Consider the following 15,178-nt stretch of genomic DNA (forward strand, 5'->3'; position numbering starts at 1 on the left):
TTATCTAAATGTGTATGAAATTGGTCAGAAAATCCTATAAAACAATTTTAAACCATTTACTGTACTAAAATAAAACAATTTTAAACCATTTTCTGTACTGTAGTGAACATACCTTTGAGCAGCGGTTCGATGGCATACAGGGATGGATGTGGAGAGGATGGAAGGGGGAGGTTACTGCTTGGAAGGAGAGTCCCCTTCCATGATGTGGCGGGGTAGTTCTCCTTCAGGAGTTGTTTCTCTCTCCAATGAAAGGGTGGGCAGATCTATTTCAGGGGTTTCTTCTCTTCTTTGTCTCTTCTTTGGAGGAGAAACAGGCTTTGATGTAGCAGCTTTCTTTTCTTTTGTGAAAAACTGGTCTATTGTTAATTGTTTCTTCCTCCTCTGCAGTATTCTTCGAAAATGATGAATACCTGTTCTATTACGAATACCTGTTCTATTACGAAACTTTTCAAACCAACCCCTGCTCGCTTTAAATGTAAATGAATCACTTTCACTGGTACTCGGACTTTTCTTCACTAATTCTTCATAGATATGCAACGCTTTTTCACAAATGAACGCTTCACTAACACTTTCCCCGGCCAACTGTTTTTCTTTAATAAATATTAAAAGCAACTTTTCCATCTCCTCAATCACTTGTGGCCTTTGCTTAGTTACCGCCGTAACTCCCGTTGCAACATTCGCCTTCTTAATCATTTCTTTATGCTTTAAAAACGTAGAAATGGTCGACTTCGCCATTCCGTATTCTACCGCTAAATCGGACACTCGTACACCATTCTCATATTTCGCTATAATTTCCTTCTTCAACTCGATCGTTGTTCGCACTGTTTTCCTCTTCTCCTTCCCCTTAACACTCATTACTTTCTTGGGACTCATTATGAAAGCTAAAAAAGCAATTAAAAGCACTGAAAATCACTAAATCACAACGAATGCTGATCGCGCGTTGTCTGAGTGACGCTCTCGAGAGAACTGATGCTTCCCGAACAAGCGAGAGTGGCCGAGATGGCGCGATCATCACAAAGCCCATGCGGTCGTCACGTGTTCGGCTGGTCGAGTACCGAATTTTTGGTCGAGCACCGCAGCAAAAATTTCTCGAAAATTTTGGTCGAACTCCGAATTGTTCGAGTATAGAGTCGTTCGACTACCGAGGTATCACTGTACTAGAAGGGGGTGTACTAACCAGCGCCACCTGTGGCCAGGTACTCAAGTACTTCTTGTTGACACCTCCTCAATTATTCCTCTGTCGTGCCTCCGGCTAGACGTTCTGGGATACGCTTATGGTCTTCGAGTTTATTCTCGCTTATTTGGTGATGTATTCTCTTTGATTTACGGCTGTCGCATTACTAGAAACCTTCTGATATTAGCTAGATAGCTTTTATTTAATTCAGTTTAACGGTTAACGAATTTTTGCTTGTTTTTTGGATCTCCCTTTGACTTCTCTTGAAAACAAAATGTCTGACATTTCGCAAGCCCCCTCCCATAGACGTTGTAGGTCTTGCAATAGACGTATTCCGAAGGCCTCGGTAGATCCTCACACCGCTTGTTCTGACTGTAGGGACAGACCCTGTCAGTTAGAAAATCGATGTGAGGAATGCGCCGGACTTTCGGAATTGGATTTTGTCCGACTTTTAAAGTATTCTTCTAAGTTAGAGAGAATTAGAGCTAGGAGGAGTTCTTCTCACTCTTCTTTATTTTCCTCATCTCATGATCCCCTTCCTGATCCTACCCCTGTAGTGGCTACCCCCGATCCTACTGTGTGCCCTCCGCCTGATATGTCAGTGGTTTTACGCGCTATTCAGGCTTTAGGCGATAAGGTAGAGTCAGTGGTAAGTGACCATAAGTCTCTGATGGCCGAAGTGAAAGAGTTGAAGGCCAAGAGTGCAGTGGGTGAAGTTAGTGCCAGTGCTGTGACGAGTGCTAGTGTCGGTGCAGTGCCTTGTACTAGTGTTAGTGCCAGTGTGGTGCGTGGGGATTTTTCTGTGCGAGCCAGTCGTTCTCCCAGTCCGGGACCTCTTGCAAGCTCCCAAGCCCAGGGGAGAAGCAATGTCGAAGGGCATAAGGGTTCGGCAGGCCTTGTTAGGCGCACAGAATTATCCTCAGTGGTTGCGGGCGTGTCTTCCACAGACCGTCACTCCCACTTGCAGACGATTGAGCCCGTCTTCCGCTCGTCCGCTGATCTTCTCTCGGGGAAGAAACGTTGGTCTCAGGTCTCTAGACCGCTTAAACGCAGAGTCCAGCCCTCGAGTGCTCAGCCAGGTTGCAGTCGTTGGCTCAGCTCTGACTCGCCTCAGTCATCTAGCGACTGTACTCCGCCCAAGAGGAGTAAGGTACAACAGAGCTGCACCGGTGGTGCAACCACTGTTATGGCTTTACCTCAGTCTGCTACTGTCTCTGCTGATCCCAAGTGGTCTATGCTTCAGTCCATGCAAGCTCAGCTTTCGGACCTGATGCGTGAGTGTCGTGCTGAGAGTGTTGCACCTCCTGCACCTGTGGTGCACCAACCTCCTGCACCCGTTCAGCCTGTGCTGCACCCGCCTGCACCGGTGGTGCACCAACCTCCTGCACCCGTTCAGCCTGTGCTGCACCCGCCTGCACCGGTGGTGCACCAACCTCCTGCACCCGTTCAGCCTATGCTGCACCCGCCTGCACCGGTGGTGCACCAACCTCCTGCACCCGTTCAGCCTGTGCTGCACCCGCCTGCACTCGCTGCACCCGCCTGCACTCGCTGCACCCAGTCGCAGCTCCATCTGCCAGGCGTACGATGTTGAACCACTTTCTGTGTTCACTGTTCCCAGTGTTGTTCAGCATCAGCCTTCTTTAAGGCAACCTTCGGTTTGGGATCAGGAGGATTACTCCACTCTTCCTCCTCCTCCCCTGGCTGCTCCACCGGCGGTGCAACTCTCGGTGGAGGTACAACAACCTCTTCCACCTGTGAGTCAGTCTCCTCAGCTGCTGCACCGAGCTCTACCCGTGCACCCTGATCCTGCTCCTCAGACATCTCTGCTTGCGGGAACTTTACCTTGTTCTGCACAGCCTCGGTCTCTTCACGCTCCACTCTTACCACAGGAACAGGAACAGGAACTTGCTGCACCTCCTCCTTCCACCTCTGTTGTTGTTCCTGCTCGTTCTGACTCTGCGGTTCAGCATTCGTATCCGATCCCGTCGCCTCATTCTGGGGTTGAGGTTTCGGATGATGAGGAGGCACACCTTGATCCCTCTTCGGACGTGGACGAATCCAAGCTCTCTCCACAGTCTCTTGATTTTCGCAAGGTCTTGGCTCTTCTCAGGGAGGTTTATCCAGACCATTTTGTCTCAGCTATTCCCCGCTCTCCACCATCTGAGTTTTCGCTGGGAGTGCAACAAGCTCAGTCTTCCTATACCAAGCTTGTCCTAGCTAGATCCTCCAAGAGGGCTTTTAGGATCTTAGGGGAGTGGCTGCAGTCTAAGCAACTTCTTGGCAAGACTTCCTTCATGTTCCCTCCAACGAAGCTCACTTCGAAAGCGAGCGTTTGGTATGCCACAGGGGAAGCACCAGGCTTGGGAGTACCTGCCTCTGCCCAGGCTGACTTCTCAAGTCTGGTAGACTCGCCTCGAAGATCTGCTATGAGACGCTCAAAAGTGTGTTGGACCTTCTCAGACCTGGATCACTTGCTTAAAGGGGTGTTTAGAGCTTTTGAAATGTTTAATTTTCTCGACTGGTGCCTGGGGGCCCTCAGCAAGAAAACCTCTCATACGGACAAAGATTCTGCCATGCTGTTAATGTCCTGTATGGATAAGGCCATCAGAGATGGATCGGGCGAGCTAGCGTCCTTGTTTGTATCAGGGGTGTTGAAGAAAAGAGAACAGCTGTGTTCTTTCCTTTCCGCCAGCATTACCCCTTGCCAACGGTCACAACTTCTGTTTGCTCCTCTTTCGAAGTTTATTTTTCCCGAAGAGCTCATTAAAGATTTGTCTGCTGCCTTGATACAGAAGGACACGCACGATCTTGTAGCTTCTTCGGCTCGTAAGTCTAAGGCTTCCACCTCAGTCCCTAAGACTTACCGCTCCCCAGTGGCTGATACCCCTGCGACTAGATTCATACCGCCCTTTCGTGGTAGAGCCCCCAGCCGAGGAAGCTCCCGTCCAGACTCTTACAGAGGCAAGTCCAGGAAAGGATCCAAGCCATCCAAAGGAAAACACTGACTCTCCGCTTCTCCAGACGACAGTAGGAGCCAGACTCAAGACCTTCTGGCGAGCTTGGGAGATGAGAGGTGCAGACGCACAGTCTGTCAGTTGGCTGAGGTTCGGTTACAGGATTCCATTCTACCTTCAACCACCTCTGACCACTTCGCCCATCAACCTCTCTCCCAACTACAAAGAGGAGGACAAGAGACTAGCTTTGCACCAGGAGGTGTCGCTTCTTGTGCAGAAGAAGGCTGTGGTTATAGTCCGGGACCATCAATCCCCGGGCTTCTACAACCGTCTCTTTCTTGTGGCCAAGAAGACAGGAGGTTGGAGACCTGTGCTGGACGTCAGCGCTCTCAACGAGTATGTCACCAAGCTGACGTTCACGATGGAGACGACCAAGTCGGTCTTAGCAGCGGTCAGACAGGAGGACTGGATGGTCTCATTGGACTTGAAAGATGCTTATTTTCACGTTCCGATTCATCCAGACTCCCAACCTTTCCTAAGATTCGTTTTCGGAAAGGTCGTCTACCAATTCCAAGCCCTGTGTTTTGGCCTAAGCACAGCTCCTATGGTCTTTACCCTTCTGATGAGGAATGTAGCCAAATTCCTTCACTTGTCAAACATCAGAGCCTCCCTCTACCTAGACGACTGGCTGTTGAGAGCCTCCTCGAGTCGTCGTTGTCTGGAGAATCTTCATTGGACTTTAGACCTTATCAGAGACCTGGGTCTATTAGTCAATTTGGAAAAATCTCAACTCATTCCCTCACAATCCATCGTGTATCTGGGAATGGAGATTCAGAGTCAGAGTTTTCGGGCTTTTCCATCGGCCCCCAGGATAAGCCAAGCCCTAGAGTGCATCATGAGCATGCTGAAGAGGAGCAGTTGCTCAGTGAGACAGTGGATGAGTCTCACAGGGACTCTCTCGTCCCTAGCCCTGTTTGTCGAGCTGGGCAGACTCCACCTCCGCCCTCTTCAATTCCACCTAGCAGCTCATTGGGACAAGAGTTCGACTCTAGAAGCAATCTCTATCCCTATCAACCAAGAGATGAAGACCACTCTCCTGTGGTGGAAGCACAACCTCCTTCTCAGAGAGGGTCTACCCTTGGCCATTCAGACCCCCAATCTTCATCTCTTCTCAGATGCATCGGACTCGGGCTGGGGTGCAACCTTGGACGGAAAGGAATGCTCCGGAATGTGGAACGAGGAACAACGATCTCTACACATCAACTGCAAGGAACTGCTGGCAGTTCATCTAGCCCTGTTGAACTTCAAGTCCCTCCTGCTAGGCAAAGTGGTGGAGGTGAACTCGGACAACACCACAGCCTTGGCTTACATCTCCAAGCAAGGAGGGACCCATTCGAGGAGCCTTTACGAGATCGCAAGGGACCTCCTCATTTGGTCAAGAAGTCTAAACCTCTCTCTAGTCACGAGGTTCATCCAGGGCAATATGAACGTGTCAGCAGATCGTCTGAGCAGAAGGAATCAGGTCATTCCCACGGAATGGACCCTCCACAAGAGTGTGTGCAACAGACTTTGGACCTTGTGGGGTCAACCTACCATAGATCTGTTTGCCACCTCCATGACCAAGAGACTTCCTCTGTTTTGTTCTCCTGTTCCAGACCCTGCAGCAGTTCATGTGGATGCCTTTCTACTGAACTGGTCCCATCTCGACCTGTACGCATTCCCTCCGTTCAAGATAATCAACAAGGTTCTGCAGAAATTCGTCTCGCACGAAGGGACACGGCTGACGCTGGTTGCTCCCCTTTGGCCTGCAAGAGAATGGTTCACAGAGGTACTACAATGGCTAGTAGACTTCCCCAGGACTCTACCTCTAAGAGTGGACCTTCTACGTCAACCTCACGTAGACAGGTTACATCCAAACCTCCACGCTCTTCAACTGACTGCCTTCAGACTGTCGAAAGATTCGCTAGAGCTCGAGGCTTTTCGAAGGAGGCAGCCAGGGCTATTGCCAGAGCAAGAAGGGTTTCCACTCGTAGGGTCTACCAGTCTAAGTGGGAGGTCTTCCGAAGCTGGTGTAGAGCCAATTCGATATCCTCTACCAATACCTCTGTGACCTAAATAGCTGACTTCCTGCTTCATCTTAGGAATGAGAGATCCCTTTCAGCTCCTACGATTAAGGGATATAGGAGTATGTTGGCCTCAGTTCTCCGCCATAGAGGTTTGGACCTGTCTTCCAACAAGGACCTTCAAGACATTCTTAAGTCTTTTGAGACGTCTAAAGATCGTCGTCTTTCCACTCCAGGCTGGAATCTAGACGTAGTCTTAAGGTTCCTTATGACATCTAGGTTCGAACCTCTCCAGTCAGCTTCATTCAAGGACCTTACCCTCAAGACCCTTTTTCTCGTTTGCCTGGCAACAGCTAAGAGAGTCAGTGAGGTTCATGCCTTCAGCAAGAACATTGGTTTCACGACCGAGTCTGCTACATGTTCTTTCCAGCTTGGATTCCTAGCAAAGAACGAACTTCCTTCACGTCCTTGGCCTAGATCGTTCGAGATACCTAGCCTTTCCAACATGGTAGGTAACGAACTTGAGAGAGTTCTTTGCCCTGTCAGAGCTCTCAAATATTATCTCAAGAGGTCTAAACCTCTCCGAGGACAGTCAGAAGCCTTATGGTGTGCCATCAGGAAACCCTCGAGACCCATGTCCAAGAATGGGCTTTCGTATTATATAAGGCTTCTGATCAGAGAAGCACATTCTCACTTAAAGGAGGAAGACCTTGCATTGCTGAAGGTAAGGACCCACGAAGTAAGAGCCGTAGCTACTTCGATGGCCTTTAATAAAAACCGTTCTCTGCAGAGTGTAATGGATGCAACCTATTGGAGGAGCAAGTCAGTGTTTGCATCATTTTATCTGAAAGATGTCCAGTCTCTTTACGAGAACTGCTACACCCTGGGACCATTCGTAGCAGCGAGTGCAGTAGTAGGTGAGGGCTCAGCCACTACATTCCCTTAATCCCATAACCTTTTTAACTTTTCTCTTGAATTCTTTTATTGTTGTTTTTATGGTTGTTACGGTAGGCTAAGAAGCCTTCCGCATCCTTTTGATTTGGCGGGTGGTCAATTCATTCTTGAGAAGCGCCTAGGTTAAAGGTTGTGTAGAGGTCCTTTAGTAGGGGTTGCAACCCTATATACTTTAGCACCTTGGGTTGATTCAGCCTCCAAGAGGAACGCTGCGCTCAGTAAGGAAGACGAACTTAAAAAAGAGGCAGAGTAACGGTTCAATTCGACTTCCTTACCAGGTACTTATTATTTCATTTGTTATTGGAGATAACTGTTATATGAAATTTGGGGATACTTGGCTATCCTTTAATCTTGTACACTGGTTTTCACCCACCCCCCTGGGTGTGAATCAGCTACATGATTATCGGGTAAGTTTAATATTGAAAAATGTTATTTTCATTAGTAAAATAAATTTTTGAATATACTTACCCGATAATCATGATTTAATTGACCCTCCCTTCCTCCCCATAGAGAACCAGTGGGACCGAGGAATAATTGAGGAGGTGTCAACAAGAAGTACTTGAGTACCTGGCCACAGGTGGCGCTGGTTAGTACACCCCCTTCTAGTATTGTGATAGCTGGCGTATCCCTCCTTAGATTTCTGTCGGGCAACGGAGTTGACAGCTACATGATTATCGGGTAAGTATATTCAAAAATTTATTTTACTAATGAAAATAACATTTCTAAGCTTCTATTTAAATTTTTTTTTTTTTATTTTCAAAAATGAAAATTAGTTGAATCTATATTGATAAAAAATACAACTTCTATTGTCTGGATGATATTATATGAACCCCATGTAAACCTATTCCTTCCTATCATGCAGCTGTTGTTAGTTTTATAAATTCTATTCCTCTTAGCACCAAATAAATAACAAAGACTTACCTCACTTGGCAAGACTCCTAAATCCCAGATGCAGCCTAGATTAGTGTATCAGAGGAACATGATTAGGGATTCTTATTATTTCACCAAGATAAGTGGCAGCAAAAAGTTTATCTATGATACAAGATAAGTACTGCACATTATTAATTGAAATTTATAGATTTATGATGTTGTTTCTCTCCAACAGTTGTTGACTGTGGTTTCATGAAACTTAGGTGGTATACTGTTGCAAGTCATACAGACTCACTCGTAGTTGTCCCCACTTCACAAGCTTCAGCAATTCAGAGAGCAGGTCGAGCCGGACGTACACGCTCAGGAAAAGTTTATCGGTATGCTCGTGTTGTTTTAAAGATATTTCATCAAATAGTTCCAAATCTTTAATTATGTAAAATCTTTGCCAGTTTATTTTTGTTGGAATTATGTTTTGTGATATTCATTTCAGTGAATCTTATCTAAAAAATCATGTTGCTATTACCTTGAAGGGAGCTATTTTACATCTCAAAATTATAAACAACCACTTTGATCCATGTGCCAAACCAACATATCGCCTTATGGCGTCCTATGGCAATCACCAGACCGTTCTCCTAGTAGAACTACCGCCTAAAAACTTACCTCGCTAGTGTATCTTGAGATTGAATAACAGTTTAGTACTTACTCTTTATTTTCCAACCATTGTGGATTTTTATTATAGACCAATTGTTGAAAGCATGCTTTGTTTTTTTTTCATTACAACACATAAAACAATTACGTATGTCTGTGAAATTGTCTTCGGCTCTCTATGAAAGTCAGTAGTTTGTATCTTGATCATTTAGTGAGTATTCATCTGCATATCTTACGTCGGAAGTAATTTTCAGCATCAGTGAATGGTCATAGTTTTGATACAGGGAACTGCAATTCAGTTTCAAATTGGTCCTTTGATATTGACTTATTTTGAAAGTCTTCCTTTCAACATGGTTTCATCTTACATATGATAAGCCTTTCTTGTAGTTATTATTACTATTATTATTATTATTATTATTATTATTATTATTATTATTATTATTATTATTATTAATACTAGCTAAGCTACAACCTTAGTTAGAAAAGCAGGATGCTGTAAGTCCAAAGGCTCCAACAGGGAAAAGTAGCCCACTGAGGAAAGGAAAGAAGGATATAAATAAACTACAAGAGAAGTAATAAACAATTAAAATAGAATATTTTAAGAACAGTAACAATATTAAATTGATCTTTTATATATAAACTATGGCACTACCCAAGATAGTATAAAATCAAATCAAATGTCCTATGGAAGTTGCCAAGTTTTTGTTACTCCAAAGGAAGATGTATTTTTATGATTATATTTGTTATTGATATCTAATATAGTATTATCTTGCCTTTTAGAACACTCGATTCATTTCATAGGTTATATTAAGGGCAATTTATATTACTTGGAAGAAATCCTATTGCCCTATGCTTTCATTTTTATTTCAAATCTTTTTGACAATTACCGAAGGGGGAATTAATGTTGAGACTATTGTTTCCTCAGGGAATTTGACTATTAACAAAAGATACTATTTGAAATTCTTAGTTGTTCCGTAACCGAAATACAAACCACGCTATTTAATTAGGGGGTTATTACTTTCGGCGTAGCTGAAAGGACGAGCCATTAGAATTTTAATGAGGGTTTACTACCCCCTTCGCTAGTTAGCGGGGGTAGGGAGGGGTAGCTTGCTACCCCCCTCCTCACACACCTGTGTGCTGAGCTCACTTTTACTTTGGCTCGGGTGGTGAGCGGACGTGTCCGCTTTAACCCTCGCTTTTTGACAGCCATTAATGCTTTTTGTGTTTTTACTTACTTTTTCTTATATTGTACTTGTAATATATATATATACTGTATATATATATATATATATATTCTTTATGTTTATGTATATATTTTTGTGTATAGAAATGTAGTAAGTTTTCTTTTCAGTGTTTGTGCTGTGTGGTAGTGTACGACAACGACACCGGCTTAGTGCTAGGCCACCATGGTTTCACGTCATGGGGCGCGGCCTCTTCCTCTTGGTCCTTCGGTCGTTTCCTTTGGCTTTCCGTTAATTCGTCCTCCGTGGGTAATCGTCATCGCTGGACTTTCTTCATTCATCTATTATCTTCGCTGTTCCTCCTTTCCTACGGGGAACTTTGATTCTCAGCGAAGGGAATGTGGGAGTTTAGTTTGACTACGTTTTCTCTCTACTCGAGGTCGTTCACCCTTTACTACTACTACGTACCATTACGGAAACTTCTTTCCCGTTGCGGGCTGAGTTGCTATTCCGTTTTATTTATCTCAATTATTTTTATTGAATTCTAATTGTATTTTTAACTTTTCAGCTTCTGGTGAACACTTCCCTTTGGGGGTCAGTGGTTCTTACTATTTGTGAACATTAAAAAATCAGTTACATAATTATAGTTGTTATAATTCTGTTTTTTGTTAAAGTTCTCCGCCTCCCCCTTCTCCCGTGAATGTCAGTGGGGGAGGAGGGTGCATGCTTAATTTTTAATTCTTATGTTTTGCCATTCCCTCGGGGTTACTCTTCGGAGTTCCTCCCGGGGGAATTTCTGTTAAATAATTATTCAACTTTATTTTCCCAGTTAACTATGCTGTTTTCTTCATTTGACTAAAGTGTGCCAACGAAGCAGAGCTATCCTGTTTATCCCTGGGGAGTCTGCTGTCGCTGGACATCGTCATGGGCGTTGTCCCTTCTTTGAGAAGTTCTCCCGTGACAACTGTCAGCCCTTCAGTTCATCTTAGAACGATAAGGAGGTTCGCCTCCAGGGGTAGGTAACTTCCCTTCCGAGGGAGGTTCCCTTACCGGATGTGAGATCTTCCCCCTGCAGAGGGGGAACTTATACCTTAATATTTCTGGATGGGTTTTCCTGGTCCTTAGGTGGTTATGCTCTTGGGGCTGAGCGACCGCTCTCTTGTAACCATGCTCAAGGGGCTGAGCGGTTGCAAGGCCGGGCCATGGAACTTCATGTGACTATACTCTTGGGGCTGAGCAGTCGCTTCTGTAGCTATGCTCAAGGGGCTGAGCAGCTGCAGGATCAGTCTTGTGACACCTCTCGTTCACGAGGGAGGCCACTCATAATGGTTCCTCTTCGGAGGATTGCTCCTTATAGGTCAGCTTGCTGACCATACGGCCTTTAGGGGCGCCATCACCAGTGTCTTCAAGTCTCTTCTACGAAGTGTTCACCTCTCTCGTTCGCGAGAGAGGCCACTCATAGAGACTCCTCTTCGGAGGATTGTTCTTGATTAGACCAGCTTGCTGTTCAGTCACTAACACTTCGGTGTTTATAGTGACAGGGAAACTTTGGTTTCCCGTTACGCTGACCCTTCGGGGTCTCGTAACTTTAGTTACGTTGATCCCTTGGGCTCTCGTAACTTTAGTCACTAGCACTTCGGTGTTTAGTGACTAGGAAACTTCGGTTTCTTGTTACGCTGACCCTTCGGGGTCTCGTAACATTATTTACGCAGAACCCTTGGGCTCTCGTAACTTTAGTCACTCCAACACTTCGGTGTTTAGTGACAGGGAAACTTCGGTTTCTCGTTGCGCTGACCCTTCAGGGTCTCGCAACACAGGCTACGTTAGGCCTTTGGTCTCTCGTACCATTAGTCACTCTGATCCTTCGGGGTCTCAATCTCCTAGACCTGCTGTCCTGCCGTCTCCGTTCCTGGCTGCTGACGCGCTGTGGGCGCCCACGCACCCCGTTATCCAACGGGCACCGATCCCTTCGGGGCAAAAGGGGCTTTCTCACATTGTGAGTAAGTCCCTTAAGCGCCAGGTATCCCCTGCGCGCCAACGTTCTCCTGCGCGTAGCGCGCAATTGCGCGCAAGCGCTCGCCTGCTGGTCCTGCTGTTCCTGAGAATGCCATCCAGAGACATCCTGTTCCAGGCACTGCTTGCCAACGTTCCCTGCGCTTTGGCGCACGTTGTTGGAGTTTCCTGAGATAGCACACAGGCGCTCACCAGTGGTTCAGCCTGCGGTGTCTCCAAGTCTCTTCTACGAAGGGCACCTCTCCCGTTCGCGGGAGAGGTCTCTAATAGAGACCACTGCTCGGAGTATCAAGCAGTACTTCCAGTATTGATCGTCAGCTCTGGACTCTGAAGCAGACCTGCCTTGGTCTTCTTCTGGGGATGCCCTCCTTTTTAAGGAAACATCCCAGTTCCTGATCGTCCTGTCAGCTGATCCTTCAACCTAGCGCACAAACGCATGCGCGCTAGCGCCGACGATCTTCTTATGCGCGCAAGCGCCGACGATCTTTCGCGCGCAAACGTTGACGATCTTCATACGCGCGTAAGCCCCGACGATCGTCCGCGTGCGGGCACCGATGGTTTCCTGCGCGCACTCGTCCGCGCTTTTGTTCCTGATACAGCTCGCAAGCGCTCACCGGCTCTCCAGCACACCTCTACGTTCCAGCGCGCAGTCCAGGAGGTACCTAAGTTAGCGCACGGGCGCTCACAGGTACCCCTGGACTCTCCATCCAAACTGCGCACTCCTGTGCGCCCGAATCCTGTTGCGCGCGTCGCGCGCCCAACTCAGCAGCGCACACCTGTATGCCCGAATCCTGTTGCGCGCCCTGCGCACACCTGTACGCCCGAATCCTGTTGCGCGCCCTTCGCACCCATCGCAGCAGTGCACCCCTGTGCCCCCGCATCCTCATGCGCGCCACGCGCTCCCACGATCTCCTGTGCGCCTAGCGCGCCCACGATCTCCTCAGGAGTAAGTTCCTGCACCACCTGCGCGCCAGCGCACAAGTTCACCTTCGCGCTATCACGAGGCTGCGCAAACGCTCCCTCGTTCCCGTGCTTCCAGATACGCGCCCACGCGCTACTGCGCACTTGCGCTCAACAGTCTCGCCCGCACGGGCTCTTCACCAGGTTCCTGCGAACAAACTCGTACGCGCACGCGTGCCAACATTCTGGTCCGCACGGGCTCTTCATTCTAATCCTGCTCGTCAATCTGATTCCTGTACACCCTATGAAGTCTCGCCCAAGCACAGAACAGTGTGCTTGCCGGAGGGGGGAAAGTTCCAGAAAGGTCGTCTGTAAAAAGACAAGGACGGCATGTCCTTGTCTTTTTACAGGCGACTTCCTCTCCAGAGGGAGTGTCTGACAGCGCAACCATCGGCCGGGAGCCTGGTTTGGGACTCTAATCAGAGCGGTAGCACAGGCTTTCAAGCTGTTCTCTCTGAACGGAGCCACAAATCCTTGGCTACAACCACTCCCCCGAAGAGGGGAAGAGGAGTTCGGACGAGGAAGCAGGCGGCTGAGAGGTGTAGGAAGTCACCGAGACCCTCTCCTATATAGGGCTTTGACATTCAAGCCCTATAAACCAGCATCTCAGCAGCCACGTCCTACCAAATCAACGGCAGCTAAGACAGTGTACTGGTCTGAGCCCTTTCCGGTATAAGCCCTTTCTGGTCAAGGACAAGGAAGGCAAAAAGTTGCCCAGGGGAGGGAAGAATCCTAGAAGGGGCAACCGAGGCCGCAAACACTAGGATTGGCAGTTCCCCTGCAGGTTCGCCAATGGCGGGATACCTACAAGGTTGCGCAGACAGGTTGCAGCAACTCAGGGCCGTTTCCTGGACGATTTCTGTAAGCAGTCAGGGATATCGCATCCTGTTCACAACATCTCTACCTCCCTTGAGGACGAATCCGGTGTCATTTAGCACCCTTGGCGTGGAATCAGCAAGGGGGCGAGCTCTGTGGGCAGAGATCCAGATTAAAGAATACTTCGGTCAGCATGGAGACCGCAGACACAGTCAGTCTGGCAGTAAATCGCAAGACTTCTTGTGTTTACTGGACCTGAAGGCCGTGTACTTCCAGATTCCACTCCATCCTTCTTCAAGTAAGTACTTAGGATTCAGCATAGACAACAAGGAGTACCAGTTCAAGGTGCCGTGTTTCGGTCTCTCCACAGCACCACAGGGTTTCACTGGACTGTTCACCCTAATTTCATCATGGGCACTCAGGATCGGCTTCCGTCTCCTCCGTTATCTGGATGACTGCCTGATCCTAGCAGACGCGGAGTCATTCCCTCTTTGACACCGAGTCAAACTTCTACGACTTTGCCTGGATCTAAGGATCATGGTAAGTCTCGAGAGGTCCGCTCTGCTGCCCAATCAATGACTGGTTCACCTAGGCATGATTATAGACACCAATCTCCATAAGGCCTTTCCATCAGACGACAGGATAGCAAGGCTGAGAAGAGTCGCAAGCCCTTTCCTCAGACGAGAAGAGCTTCCAACCCTATCGTGGTTACATCTCCTCTGTCACTTTTCACCCTTGGCTCGTCTAGTCCTCAACGGTCGCCTCAGGATGAGGTCTCTCCAGGGGCGACTCAGGTCCTAGTAGAATCAAGGCTGCAATCCCCTGGACATCATGATCCCTATGGATCCTGCGGAACTGACGAACCCCCAGTGGTGGGTGACGGGGGGTGGGGCACGTTCTGTACCACAGGGCCTCAGGCCTGTGGTCAGAATCAGAAAAGTGCCTCCATATAAATCTGCTAGAGATGAAGGCTGCTCTTCCTGGCCCTTCAACAGTGCCAACAAAGACCTAGCGGATCACTCAGTGGTGTGATGAGCGACAACACCACAGTAGTGGCTTACATCAACAAGCAAGGAGGTACCTTTTCAAAGCAGCTATCCCATCTCTCAGTGAGATACTGAGATAGACCGAAGTCCACTCGATTCCTCTATCGACTCGCTTCATTCCAGACAAAGGGAATGTCCTCACCGACAGTCGGAGCAGAGCATCTCAGATAATGAGTACCGAGTGGTCCTTGGATCATCCAGTGGCCAACAAAGTCATGACTTTGTGGGGTTACCCGACTGTGGATCGGTTCGCTACAGCGCTGAACTTCAAGCTCCCGCTGTATTGCCCCCAGTCCCAGATCCCAAAGCACTCTGGCAAGATGCCTTCCAACAACGGTGGGACAGCACCGACGTGTGCGTTTTTCCCCCATTCTGTCTGATGCGGAGGGTGCTCAACAAGACCAGAATATCGGTCAATCGCTCGATGACCCTTTATAGCTACGCTATGGCATCACACGGAATGGTTTCCGGACCTTCCGCAACTCCTAACGGAACTTCC

The 15,178-nt window shown here is 47.8% G+C and overlaps 1 protein-coding gene across 1 annotated transcript in view; it reads left to right on the forward strand.

Moving 5' to 3' along the window:
• LOC137643564 (probable ATP-dependent RNA helicase DHX35) overlaps positions 1-15,178 on the forward strand; it is a 219,407-nt gene that overhangs the window by 158,774 nt on the left and 45,455 nt on the right. Inside the window, exon 8 of the mRNA XM_068376297.1 lies at positions 8,251-8,392. Within this exon, the coding sequence (XP_068232398.1) occupies positions 8,251-8,392 (142 nt within the window). The remainder of the gene's footprint in view (positions 1-8,250; positions 8,393-15,178) is intronic.

This window comes from Palaemon carinicauda, chromosome 7, assembly GCF_036898095.1.
Source record: "Palaemon carinicauda isolate YSFRI2023 chromosome 7, ASM3689809v2, whole genome shotgun sequence".
NCBI lineage: Eukaryota > Metazoa > Arthropoda > Malacostraca > Decapoda > Palaemonidae > Palaemon > Palaemon carinicauda.